At 40.6% G+C, this 14517-nt stretch overlaps 1 protein-coding gene across 1 annotated transcript in view; it reads right to left on the reverse strand.

The window, feature by feature from the left end:
- Positions 1–9656: 9656 nt before the first annotated feature.
- Positions 9657–14517, reverse strand: part of MARCHF11 (membrane associated ring-CH-type finger 11) — a 41754-nt gene continuing 36893 nt past the window's right edge. The window contains 1 exon segment of the mRNA XM_034759517.1: positions 9657–10287. Coding sequence (XP_034615408.1) covers positions 9965–10287 — 323 coding nt within the window. The 3' untranslated portion in view covers positions 9657–9964.

The following is a 14517-nucleotide window of genomic DNA, read 5'->3' on the forward strand; positions in this document are numbered from 1 at the left end:
AACAAGATGATGATATACATGGAAAAGTTTAATTTGATAACCAACCCAAGGTTATTAGATTTATGGCATACTGATTCAGCATATTAGGACATATTGTACTTTAGAAGACAGAACTAAACTGATGCAAAAATATTAATAAAATAGCAGTGAACATCAAATCAATTATTTTCTTTCCACAGGAAGATCCCTGTTGCAACTGAGTTCCATGCTATATAGCAATTGCTAAAGAACTAAAAACAGATTCCTCTGAAATAATGAGGGATTCAATGGTACCACACAGGCTCAGTCCAAGCAATTTCGGGACTTCCATGGAACTGTTATGGATATGTCTGGAGCATAATTAGACTGCAAAGCACAGCTAAAGTGCTTCCTATCTATTCTATCTATTCTAATGTTACTGTATTTGATTTATGCATCCAAACAAGCCACCATAGACAATATGGAAATCCAAATGTGAAAGGATTAATTTAACAATGTACGTTACCTGTATTACTGTTAAATTGAGTTATATGTATATTTCCAAGGAAAAGAGAAAAATCTTACTGCAGGGTATACACTACAGAGCAGGCCTCATCTTTCTTCCATTTTCTCTTATTTTAGAGAGTAGAAATTTGGGGATTGTTGCCTGTGGGAATCTTTTGGTAGTGTATTTCCTAAATCCAGGAGAAGCCATGGTGCTTGTTGCAGACCACTGGTCTCCAATATGGACCATGAGTGGGGGCTTCTAAGTGCAATTTATAATTATCTGGTGTTAGGAAGGAAGCACTGCAGTTTCCCTAGAGGGTGGGAAAAGTTGTACATGTTAGTTGGCTTTATGTGGTTTGTTAGTGGTAGCCCAATACTTTCCTGACCAGAAAAAGAAAAGTTTAAAAAAAGAGTTAATTGGGGGGAATTATATTCCCATCCTCACCTATGGTCATGAACTTTGGGTAATGACCAAAAGGATGAGATCATGGGTACAAACAGTGGAAATGAGGTTTCTCTGCAGGGTGGGCTGGGCTTACTCTCCTACACAGGGTGAGGAGCTTGGCTATTCAGGAGAGCCTCGGCGTAGAGCCACTACTCCTCTAGATCGAGAAGAGCCAGCTGAGGTGGTTTGGGCAGCTGATAAGGATGCCCTCAGGCATGTCCCACTGGAGGAAGCCCTGGGGCCAACCCAGGACATGCTGAAGGGATTATATCTCCCGGTTGGCCTGGGGAATCTCCCAGGAGAGCTGGAACTTGTTTCGGAAGAAAAGGAAGTCTGGTCCGCCTGATGCTGCTGCAACTCTCACCAGAAAAAATGGCATAAAGAAAGAAGAAAACACGTTGAGGTAGAAGGGGATGACTGGCTAAAACCAATAAGAGCTGGAGCCAAGTGTCTCTAAAGCTTGTTTTAGTTTTGAAAAAACTCAGTTTAGGAGCTTAATCCAGGTCAGGACTCAGTACGGGTTAGATTTCAGCCCAAGGATTTCAGTCAGGTGCCTTCTTGGCCTTAGGGAGGAATTTTATAAAGGGAAGACTATTTCATATGTGTTGCTACTGAGACTGTGTAAGTGAAAATTCACTTTTTATAGGCTCTTAAATCCCGTACTTTGATATTTGTAATGGACTCCTGACTACTTTCAACCCTATTCCCTCTCTTTGGTATTTGAGTCTATAATCCACATTTCACATAACTTAATTTTAAAATGGACTTCTAATGTACTTTACACTGCTTGGCAGAATACAGTGATCTGTGGTGGTCTTGTCCTCTAGTGTCAGGAGCTCTTGCAAAAATTCCTACCACTAACAGCTGTTGATGAAAGTAGCAAAGTATTTTCTGTAGTGCTAGTAGCAAAGCTGATGCTTTTAAATTAGCAGAATCTGATTCCTTTCTGATTGAACGAGAGTACAAGCATATGGATCATTGCAAAGGGCACTCTGTCATCTTCCACCAGATCCCATCAATAGGTTGTCTAAATAACTTGAGAACACCAAAACTGTCGTAAGAGATCAGACTACTGGTCCATCTAGTCCAGTGTCCTGTTTCCAAAAGTGCACAGTATCAGGTGATTCAGAGGATAGACCATTAATTATGTACAGGAACTCCTCACTTAACGTTGTAGTTAAGTTCCTGAAAAATGCGACTTTAAGCGAAACGATGTTAAGCAAATCCAATTTCCCCATAAGAATTAATGTAAATGAGGGGATTAGGTTCCAGGGAAATTTTTTTCACCAGACAAAAGACTATATATATATATATACACACACACACACACACAGTATAAGTTTTAAACAAACAATTTAATACTGGTACACAGTGATGATGATTGTGAAGTTTGGTTGAGGTGGAGGAGTCAGAGGGTGGGATATTTCCCAGGGAATACCTTACTGCTAAATGAACTAGCAATTGACTGAGCCCTCAAGGGTTAACTCTCACAACACTCTACAAGGCAACAGGAAAGGAGGGAGGGCAGACAGAGACACACACCCTGTGTGTGAGAGAAAAAATATGCATTCCCCTTTAAGTAGCTGACCCCAGGCTTAAGTACACTCACTCACTCACTCATGCCCGTCACCCCAGTCGGGGTATGGGCCGCCAACCACAGATCTCCAGAGTCCTTTATCCTGGGCCATTTGCTCTAGCTGGTTCCAGGTATAGCCCATTTTTTTGCTATCAGCCTGAAGGTCGCGTCGCCAGGTGTTTCTTGGACGGCCTCTTTTCCGCTTGCCTTGGGGGTTCCACCGCAATGCCTGTCTAGTGATGTTGGTTGGCTGCTTGCGTAGTGTGTGTCCTATCCAACCCCACCTTCTCCTTCTAATTTCTTCCTCTGCTGGAAGTTGATGGGTCCTCTCCAAGAGGTAGATGTTGCTGATGGTGTCTGGCCAGCGGATCTGGAGAATCCTTCTAAGGCAACTATTTATGAAGGTCTGGATCCTCCTGGTGGTTGTTTTAATTATCCTCCAGGTTTCAGCTCCATACAATAAGACTGATTTCACGTTGGAATTGAACAGTCTAATCTTTGTTGCCAAAGACAGCTCTCTAGAGCTCCAGATGTTCTTGAGCTGTAAGAAAGCTGCTCTTGCCTTACCAATCCTTGCTTTGATGTCTGCGTCCGTGCCACCCTGTTGGTCGATGATACTGCCTAGGTAGGTGAAGGACTGCACTTCTTCCAGAGGGATTCCATTCAGTGTGACTGGGTCATTACTGATGGAGTTAATCTTGAGGATCTTGGTCTTGTCCTTGTGGATGTTGAGGCCAACCTGTGATGACATGGCTGCCACTACGTTGGTCTTCTCTTGCATCTGCTGTTTGCGATGCGAAAGGAGTGCAAGGTCATCGGCAAAATCCAGGTCATCAAGCTGGGTCCACAACGTCCACTGGATTCCGTTCCTACGCTCATAAGTGGATGTCTTCATAATCCAATCAATGACAAGGAGAAAGAGAAATGGTGACAACAAGCATCCTTGTCTGACTCCGGTTTGCACCTGGAAGCTGTTTGTAAGCTGCCCTCCATGGATCACTCTACAGTGTATGCCATCATATAAGTTCTTAATCAGGTTGACCACCTTTGCTGGGATGCCATAGTGCCGAAGGAGCTTCCAGAGAGTCTCTCGATCCACGCTATCGAATGCTTTTTCATAGTCAACAAAGTTGATGTACAATGAGGAGTTCCACTCCATAGACTGCTCGACTATGATGCGAAGCGTTGCTATCTGGTCCATGCATGATCTATTTTGCCGGAAACCTGCTTGCTCATCTCGTAGCTGTGGGTCGACGGCATCCTTCATTCTCTCTAAGAGAACTCGGTTAAAGACCTTCCCTGGCACCGACAGAAGTGTGATTCCTCTGTAGTTGGCACAATTGCTGAGGTCTCCTTTCTTGGGGATTTTAATAAGATATCCCTCTTTCCAGTCTGCTGGAATCACTTCTTCTTCCCATATCTTCTCAAAGAGGGGGTACAGCATTTCCACTGAAACATCCAGATCTATTTTCAGGGCCTCTGCTGGAATATCGTCAGGTCCAGCCGCCTTCCTATTCTTCATCATAGTGATGGCTTTTCTGATCTCCTCTCTGGTTGGTCTATCACAATTGATTGGAAGGTCTTCGTTGGCTGGGTCAATGTCTGGTGGATTTAATGGTGCTGGTCTATTCAGGAGTTCCTCAAAGTGCTCCACCCATCTATTCATCTGTTGTTCTATTTCTGTTATAGACTTTCCCTGCTTGTCTTTGACGGGACGCTCTGGTTTGCTGAACTTTCCAGACAGTCGCTTGGTGATGTCATACAGCTGTTTCATATTACCGTTGTATGCTGCCTGCTCCGCTTCTGCTGCCAGTCCATCCACATAATCTCTCTTATCCTTCCTAATATTCCTCTTCACTGCTCTATGGGCTTCAGCATACTCTTTTTGCGCTTTAGCCTTTGCTGCTCTAGTCCTGCTGTTATTAACTACTGCCTTCTTCTTCTTTCCATCTTCTATCTTAGTCAAGGTCTCTGCTGTGATCCACTCTTTCTGCTGATATTTCTTAATTCCAAGCACTTCCTGGCATGCTGACCTAAGTGTCTCTCTCACTTTCTGCCATCTGTTGGATACACTGTCTTCCTCTTCCTCAGACCGATCCTGTAGTGCTGAAAACTTATTCTTCAGCGTCAGTCCAAAATCTTCCTTGATCTTATGATCCTTCAAAAGGCTAACGTTGAACTTCACTCTTCTATCTGACGCGTCTATCCAGTTCTTCTTCAGCTTCAGCTTCAATCTGGCCACCACTAAGTGATGGTCGGACGCTACGTCTGCTCCTCTTCTAACTCTAACGTCCTGCAAAGATCTTCTGAACTTCTTGCTAATACAGACATGATCGATCTGGTTTTCTATCATGCCTGCTGGCGATACCCAGGTACTCTTGTGGATCCGCTTGTGAGGAAAGATGCTACCTCCTATGACCAAGTTGTTAAGTGCACACAGATCCACAAATCTCTCTCCATTCTCACTCATCTCTCCCAGAGCGTGGGTCCCCATGACTTGTTCATATCCTGTGTTGTCAGGTCCAATTTTGGCATTAAAATCTCCCATAAGGATGGTAATGTCTTTGTCTGGGAGAATCTCTAATATTTTCTGAAGTCTATTGTAAAAATAGTCTTTGTCCCCCTCTTCACTGTCATTGGTTGGAGCATAGCACTGTACAACATTCATCTTAATCCTCTTCATTTTAGTTCTGAAGGATGCTGTGATGATCCTGGAACCATGTGCCTCCCAACCAATCAGTGCCCTCTGTGCCTGCTTGGACAACATGAAGCCTACTCCCTGTGTGTGGGGTGCGTCACTCTCTTCATGTCCGGAATACAACAACAGCTCTCCTGTCAACAGGCGTCTTTGTCCAGCTTGTGTCCATCTTGTCTCGCTAATGCCTAGTAGGGTCAAGTTGTTGCTCCTCATCTCTGCTGCGACCTGTGCCATCTTTCTTGACTCGTACATGGTCCTCACGTTCCATGTACCAATGGTAATCCTCCTGGTTGCAAGAAGGGTAATCAGCTTAGTGGCTTCCTCACGACTTTCACCACCCAGCGTCATGCGTCTTCGAGTCGAAGACCCTTCTTTTTCCAGGCTAAAGTCTCTGTTATCTCTATTGTTGGCGTTTCTATAGCAGGTTGATTTTTTACGGGGTGGAGTTGCTAGCCCCACGCCCAACCCTCCTCCTTTATCCTGACTTGGGACAGGCAGATGGTCCCAAAGGACCACTTAAGTACACTGCCTTGTTAATTAAATCAGCTTGCTGAGACCCGCAGCTGCTGCCTAGAAGCTCCCTCCGTTGGTCATGTGTCTCTCCTGCTCTATGGAAGATGGGGTAAGCGGGATGCTGGAGCAGGGGGAGGGGGAGACACCCTGACATTAACCCCTCTCTTCCCCCCTCCCCCCATACAGCAAGCAGGAATCTCTGGGAGCAGCTCCAAGGCAGAGGGCAGGAGCAGCACATGGCACATGGAGGGACAGTTGCTGCGCAGGGAACTTAGGGGAGTGGGGAGCTGATAGGGGGCTGCTGGTCCACCCTGATTCCAACCGCCCACCAGCTAGCTGCAAGGGGCTGCTCTTCCTGCAAGCAGTGGACAAAACAGGTGGCTGCCAAACGACGTTAGAAGGGAGCATTTCACAACTTTAAATGAGCATGTTCCCTAATTGATCAGCAACTTAACATCGAAACAAGTTAACCGGGATGACTTTAAATGAGGAGTTCCTGTAATAACCTGCCCATCGTGACTTCTAAGAAGCTTCTAGATAAAAGTTTGGTGGTGCTGCATCTTCACTGAACTCTCAGTCCTTCTGCAGTCTAATAATTCAAACAGGAATTATGACTTATTCAGCACCACTCAAAGTTTTCCCTAAGGGCTTATTGCATATATATGGTTCTCTCCAGAGCACTGTCAGTCAGGGCTTCAATGGACCTTGAATGGAGCTTTGCATATCATTACCACTATGATATCCATTAACATTGTGGGTTTTTTTAAAAGGCTAAATAAAAAGTTCTCACATCTTACACTTTAGAGCAATGAAGAACATGAAGTTCATGTGAAATATGAAAAAAATAAAAATACTAAAAAACAATCAATTTAAATAAAAATGAATAAAAACTTACTTTATCAATGAGAGACTAGTGAGCTGGTTAGATATAACAGTGATAGGTGTCTTCTTTTACGCTTACACCCTTCAAATATTTGTAAATGGTTAGCTTGTCATCTCTTAGCCTCGGCTGCCTGAGCTTTCAATTTTTCCTTGCAAGTCAATCCATCCAACGTCCTAATAATTTTTATTCCTTTTTTCTGATAATGACGTGCCCAGAACTTAAACAGAATTTAGAAGATCACTTGCTCTTAATATTGTATGTCCTGAAAAATGAAAGGCTTGTATGGAAAGCAGAACTAAACTTCTTGGGTGTGCAAATCTCATGAGTATGGGCTCTTTCACAAGATCACCTATATATATACATATATATATATAGGCCAAAAATACAAGAACAGCTTTCCTCATGGAATATTGGTTTTTAAGGCCGCAAAGATTTTGTTTGACCCTCTGAAAGGGTTGGTATAGTTTCAGCAGGACGTTTCTATTTTATCTACAAAAACAACAAAGAGTCTGGTGGCACCTTAAAGACTAACAGATTTATTTGGGCATAAGCTTTCGTGAGTAAAAACCTCACTTCTTCGGATGCCATTTTGCCCATCCTAAAAACCAAACTTGCCTTTCATCACTAGAGGATGTTCAAATGAGATGGAAGGAGAATGCAGAATACAATGTATATCCTGAAGCATACAAGGTTTCCATTTTATTGGCTGGAGATCATGGGGTTTGATTCTCCATTGCCTTGTACAAGTGTAGTCACTTACACCTATCAAATGCTACCACTCCCTTTGAACACCAATTTTGTACTTATTGGGTTTATTTCACCACTATGGCACTCCAGTTTTATGCCAATGTAATTCTAATGAAATCAGTGGTTGTATCTTGGGTCCACTAGGTGAAAATTATTACATAAAGCATTAGGCAATGGAGACTTGTTCTTTGTATATCCATAGAGCACAGAATGGGTTTGCTAGATGCTTTAATAAAACTCTGTGCATGTGTGCAATGCAGAGCTGTGATTATATTGGGCCTGATTTACTATTGTGTTTCTCCAATTTTATGCAGCTATAACGCCATTGGTTTCAAATAAATTGCATTGGTGTAAAACCTCATGACTCAAGCTCTACTAAACTCTGTATGATGGATATATCTTATTCAGTGATGCAGTGAAAACAGCCATAATACAGTTCACTGTACAAAAGTTGGCCTTTTAAATGTGATTTCATAACAAACTTGTTTTACTTAATAAGTATATACAAATTTCAGTGACTATATCATGTTCAACAGAATCTTCTCTCTCTCCCATTTAATTTCTATTCTGGGGTTTTTCAGTCCCCTTTCTTAGCTTGCGCAAGGGCACCAAGGAACCATCTCCCTATAAGGACTTTTATGCTCTTTTGTAGAAATTCCATAACTTTGCAATGTCAGTCAATTCTTAAAAGAAAATTTAATATATTGAGTTATATGCATAATACAATTTTAAAAAAATCTAAAGGGATAATGTGTTACCTGCTCGTCTCTCTTAACTTGTTGACTTTTGACTCAAATATAAGGTTTAATTTCATCAAGAAATAGTTCTTTATAATTTTTTGTTTACTTTTTAGTAAATTCTGAGAGAACCATTGAAAGTGTGCTTTAGGAGACATTACACATTTTAAATTCAGATTTTTCCATTAGATACCTCTCAACTGGCATGTACAAAATTGGGAAAACTAAAGGGTGTAGGACACTATTTTGAATATGTTGGGGTTATGGAATCCCTGTCTTTGGAGGTATTTAAGAACAGGTTAGACAAATATCTGTCAGGGATGGTCTAGGCTTCAGGGCGGGGGAAGGGGGAGATAGACTAGATGACTTGTTCAGTTAATGATTACAAATGACTAAAATTGTTTGGTGACTTTTACATATGTAAAAAGAAGAGGAATTACAAGTTGCAGATGTTTATAAGTTGCCCATGATCATAGTATGTGAGTGCACCCAGGATGAAAGCATCACTTTCATTCACAGCATTTCAACAGGCTGATCTATTAGCTTCCCTTTGAGTGCTAATGACACTTCATAGGACATATAGTTTATGCCTCAAAAAACCCACTGTGCAATTGCAAATATGTTAGTGCCTTTTCCCAGTCGCATTAAGGAGACCCAAAAGACAGGAGTTTGGTCTGATAGAAGTTAAGAGATAGAACTGGGAAGATCCACAGGAAGAGATTTAGCTCCATTTTGAGACCCACCACAGGAGCTATGACTCCAGGGAGGCAGATACAGGGGGTGTTTGGTGTTCAGCAGAGGAGCAGAGTATTGGGGCACACAGGTGAAGGACTAAAGTTCAAGCCAAGGAAAGGTGAAAGTAGTTTAAGTTTATACTTTTGGTTTCAGGTTTTTTGGAGAACTTCAGAGAAGACTCCCTGAAGAAACAGTAATGTCTGAGACATTGTAGTGCCTGAGAGGAATACAGGTACACAGTGGGCCCAGGAAGGGGTTGTAGAAAAGGCCTGCTGATAGGTTGAGGTAGGAAGAAGCCTGGGGGGGAGCAGGAGATGGGAAGGTCTGGATAAACACACCTTGCATGCTCACTATAGGGTTCCTGGGCTAGAACCCAAAGGAGAGGGAGAGCCTGGATTCCCCTATGGGCCCTCCAAAAACAGTGCCAGGACCCTGGAAGCCAGGTGTCAAAGGACTAGTATGTTTGGATTTGGGCCACAAACTCAGCATGAGGTGTTGGACTTTACTTTGTTGGACTTGCTTTCTTACCCCAGAAGAGAAGGACTATAAATCACCTGGCTAGAGGGTTACATCACACGAAGAAACAGACTGCTCCAGGACTGGACCGGCTGTGGCAGAGGGCACTAGAGGAGGAGAGCCTGCTATGCTTTGCCCAGAGACAAAAGGGGCACATAAACGGTCAGTCCATCTTCTACAAGCCCCTAAATATCATCTTTCTGAAATGTGACTGAACCTCTACATAGCTAGTATATTAAATGATGCACTTAAATATATCTAGAGTTAGTCACAGAGATACCAGTCATTATTTTCCTCAACTTACGCATTAGAAAAACTATATCGATTGAAAAAATACACAACGCTATGACAGATATTTTTGGCTTAAAAGATTGGTTTCCTCATTATTCAAGGCAATGAGAGTTAAATTATATTTTTATAAATTTCAAGTACAAATTGACCAAACTATGTAATATACCAGACTATAAAAAAGCAAGCAACAACTTTTTCAGAAAAATGTATTTGCAATTCAACTGATCATATAAAAAGCATTAAATGTTTTAAAAGTTGTAAATATTTTCAGAAGTGCCATTCATTGCAACTACATTCCGGAGTACTGTAAAGTCCAGGGCACATTATCCTTATTTGTGTAGCACAGTGAGCATTATCTTTACACTGAGGTCACTCTCATCACAACCTCTCCAGAACTGTTATCTTCTGATGAATCCTCATGAGGTCTCATTCGATTGAACAGATGCAGCAATACATATCCACACTGAAATCTTGGAGAGGTTAACTGTGTTGGATGAATTAAACTTCTGTTTCTAAATGCAGTTAGTGGTAACCACAATGTCCTACCCGGTGAAGATGCTCCTCGATTGCTCTCTTCTATGTCTGTAGCTTTATCATAATTTAATACATCCCAGTGAAGATTAACAGCCCTCCAACGCTTAAACACTCTGTAAACTGATGCACCTTCATGTACAATCAGTCCTGAAATTTAAGGAAATAATTATTAGTTACTACACAATAATCTTAGACTCCATTTTAAGAGGGAATGAATAAAGATGTAAACTTAACCATATTTATCACATTGCAACTGGCAGGTGCCTATCAAATTAAGATGAGGATCCCTGTGAGTATCTTAACTCTAATAATACAAATAACTGTCCATAAAAGATACAGAGGACTTATACAATCAGCCAATAATTTATCTAAATTATTTGAGGTAAACTTTAGGTCCACTCAGAGTGTATATCATAATTTTACCCCCTCCTCCTTATCGTCAGTGTAATGAGAATCTAAATTTTTTAATGAAAGTTTCTAGCCTTTATGGTTATTAAGGAAACCTTCTGTATGTGAACTGAACATAACCAATGTTATCTGAGGCCTTGTCTATACTAGAAAAGTGCCCTGATTTAACTAAATTGACATAAAATCAATCATTCCATTGCATTAGTAAATTACCAACTGAAACTGAGTTAACCCTTGCATATACTGATTTAAGTTTAGCTTAAGTGCTTCTATGTTAGGGATTTTTACTAGTGGCGTCGACCTCATACAAATTGGCGCAATCTCCTTCTGTGGATATTCTTAAATTAGTTTGAGCGGCTTATCTAAACTGGTATAAGGCACTCAAACAGATTGAAGAGCGTCCTCCACATTCTTAGTTCTTCTCTGTGTACCTATTGCCTGAAACAACAGTTGTAATAAATGTGAATTCCCCCTATTACTCCAATGTGGCATTAATTCTGAAAATTGTCTCGGGAAAATAACTGAGATGTCAACATTAACTGTTACTTCACAAGCAGGGTTTGGAGTGGTGGACATTATTCTTTCTGTTCAAATCTCAGAAGGCCAGAGAACAGGGATCCATTCTTGAGATTTGCAGAGATCCAGAGAATCTTTTTAAGTATCCCTCAATGGAAACATGGCTCATTTGATCTCCTTTATAGAATGACTTACTCTTAAGCTCCCATCCAGCAAATATTTACATATATGCTTAATTGTCAGTATGTCACTTGTTCCACTGACTTCAGTGGAATTATTCATATGTTCAAAGCTAAGCATGTGTTTAAGTATTTACAATATTGGGCCTTTACTAATAATGCGTATTGCTGTGAGTAGTTTCATTGGCTGGATTCTGTTTGTAGGATCAAGGCCTATCAGAATAGTAGTTCATCAAAGATTAAACACTCAAAAGAAAATATATCTGGAAGTTTTAGCCAAGTCATCTCCAATAAGTAACACCAGTGATTGAAAAGAAATAATTCTCATAGAGAAACCTTAGTTTTTCCTTTTCGTCTTAAATTTTTTAAAAAAAATAGAAAATGTTAGCAATTTTTAATAGGCACTGACAAATCTTTATAGAGAAAATTAAGGTATTTTTGTTTTGAGAGATGGATTTTTTTAAGGTTGCTAGCGCTATATTTCAATTGAAAATGTGGTTGGTTCCAACTAGGATTTTTTTTTGGTTTTGAAAAGAGAAACTTGTAGTGTGTCACCATAAGTTTTTTCTTTTTCAAACTTTCTGTAAGAAAAAAAAAGCGGGGATGTGATGTCCTAAAATGGTTAATGTCCCATATTGTCACTATAAACAAAGCTAGCAGAATATTAGATGTTCACTGCTCCTCTCAACTATGGCTGTTTTTTTCATGTAGCTAAATGACATATTTCGAGCTTGCAATAAAATTGCTTCATGTTTTATAAACCTGCTGTCTGTGTATTTAGGAAATTGAACTATAATGAACATGAAGTTAGCCACTTGTTGCCATATTTACCTGATAATGATCAGGATTCTGATTATCATCAGTGAAGGAATTACTGGCAAGGAAAAGATACCAAATTTCATTACTGAAATACTTAATGTAACTCTATTTTTCATCAATATTAAAATGTTTCTAAGATTATTTGCTACTCTGTTTGTGACTATAGTGTCTAGGAAATATTCTTTTTCCACTCTTGCCCATATGAAAAATTATCTGTACAGTACAACTGAATGATCACCATTAATGGATTAGTTCATGGATGGATGCTTTTTCATCAAGAGATGATCCAGGACATAAACAGATTGATGGAAAATGCAACTGATTGCTTTGTAAGATAGCCAGGACCTCAATGCTTATTGCTTGCCTGAATCATTAGGAAGTATGCAATTCACTGGATTTAATAAAGAAAAAGCTAACTTGCATTCTGGTCTGCCTTGTTTCCCAGTAGCAAAATCATAGAGCTGTTACTGGGTAGCCAATCATTAGAAGTATGATTGAATAGATGGTGTCAAGCCCAGCATCAAAAGTGTGAGGGGAAAGGACAAGTGGAAAATCCTGGCACTGAAGATTCAGCGCCTTTTTCTGTCATCTTCTTAGTGAAAGAAGGTGTTAACAATAATTGATTTCTGAATGTATTGTTTTCATCAAGTCTAACTGTAGGAGTTGTGTGTTTAGCCAGGGAGCTACAAAAATATCTGAGAATAGTAGCTGGCTTTTGAGAGTTCACACTATTCCCTTGATCCCAACATTCATAAATAGAGGACACAAATATCTGTTCCCCTCTAACCATCCTTCAATTCTCCTCTACCTCCAGAAGTCCTATTATACTTGGGATCCAAAGCAGAAGAAAAGGTCCATGTTGCTCTATGGAGGGAATATGTTTGAGAACAAAGAGTTGTGGTTTCTCCTTCTAACACTACCTCCCCAGGACCACACTGTAGGAGACTAGTTAGCACTGATTTCCTGAGGACAGCTGAGAAGTCCTGGTAGCTAAACAATGACTTGAACCACTGCCCTCTCAAAGCCTGTTTCTGCCCTTGATGCCATTTTAGGAAAGAGTGATTTGTGACTTCCTGTAGCAGCCATAAAGACTTCAGGTAAGGGCACACTGTGGATATATGATATTGAAGCTGCCATCCTCCTAAATTGAGTGAATCCTGAGCTTCAGCTCATTCATAATGACTGGCTGTATAGTCATATCCATTTCGTTTTTGACCTGAGATGGTTTAACTTTCTACAAAGGCCACAAATGATCTCTTTGACTTTCTAAATTGCTTAGTCCTGTCTAAGTAGTAGCTCTCTCGATATATAGGGTGTACAACTTTTCCTTCCAAAACTCTAGACATTCTGGTGAGGTGAAGACAAATAGTGATATAAACTGACTGACATCAAAGTCCAACACAGTTCTTACCAGAAATTTGAAGTGATTCCTAAATACAATCATATCTTTATGTTGTACAGTATAAGACCTGTAGGCCATAGCTCTTTATGGCAAGGACTCTCTCTTTAGTACATCCTATGCACTGTATGAACATAATGGGGCCATGATCCTTGATCAGGCCTTTAAGTGCTACCGTAATTTAAATTATTAAGGGCCTGCAACTCTGCTGGGTCTCTTTATTTGCCTTCTTGTTTTTAAACCATTAGGGTGCACTCACATTACATTTACAAACCTTTCTCTGAAACCATAAGGGCTAAAAACTTTTTTAAATGAAAGCAGATATTCTCATATACTCACTTGTCTCAAGGAGCTGTTGGTTTAAATAAAACACTAAATACCACAAGACTTGCAATAAAACAGATCTGGCAACACTAGATGAGATAGAAGGGGCAACTTCTGAAGAGTTTCCCACCATTTCCTCCCCTAACACTGAGTCTGACTCTACATCTGGCACAACTATTGATCCCAGGGACTCAGGTGAAGGGGGGCAAGGGATCCTCATTGGTGCCTTCACCTTCTTGCAGGACACTTTCTAGGGGAGTCCTGGAGGATTGAGTTCCTAGAGCTTTGGCCAGATGGATCTGACCTGGCAGGATCCAAGAAAGCCATATCCTCAGGATCTCTAAGATTTAAGCAAACTGATTGCAGTGCGATCTGGCCAGATCCAACAGTAGGAGCACCTTTTCTTCTTATTGTGATATCTTTCAGAAATAGTACCACTGTAAGATCTTTCCTTGGCTCCATACAAAGAATCTGGATCCTGAGTCCGTGGAACAAATTTCAAAAGTCCCTGCAAACACTTTTACAAGAAGACAATCCTTTTCAACCTCTGATTGGGCATCAGGCTCCAGCACCAAAACTGGCTTTGTCACCACAAAAACGGTATGATTAATGGATTTTCCAAAATGTTTGGCAAAGCAAAAAGTCTACAATTCATTTCACGTTGACCAAAATGTTTCATTTTGATTTTGATCATTTCTAAATGCTTTGATTTTTTAAAATAAAATTAAGGCA

This window comes from Trachemys scripta, chromosome 2 (genome assembly GCF_013100865.1).
Source record: "Trachemys scripta elegans isolate TJP31775 chromosome 2, CAS_Tse_1.0, whole genome shotgun sequence".
NCBI classification, from domain to species: domain Eukaryota; kingdom Metazoa; phylum Chordata; order Testudines; family Emydidae; genus Trachemys; species Trachemys scripta.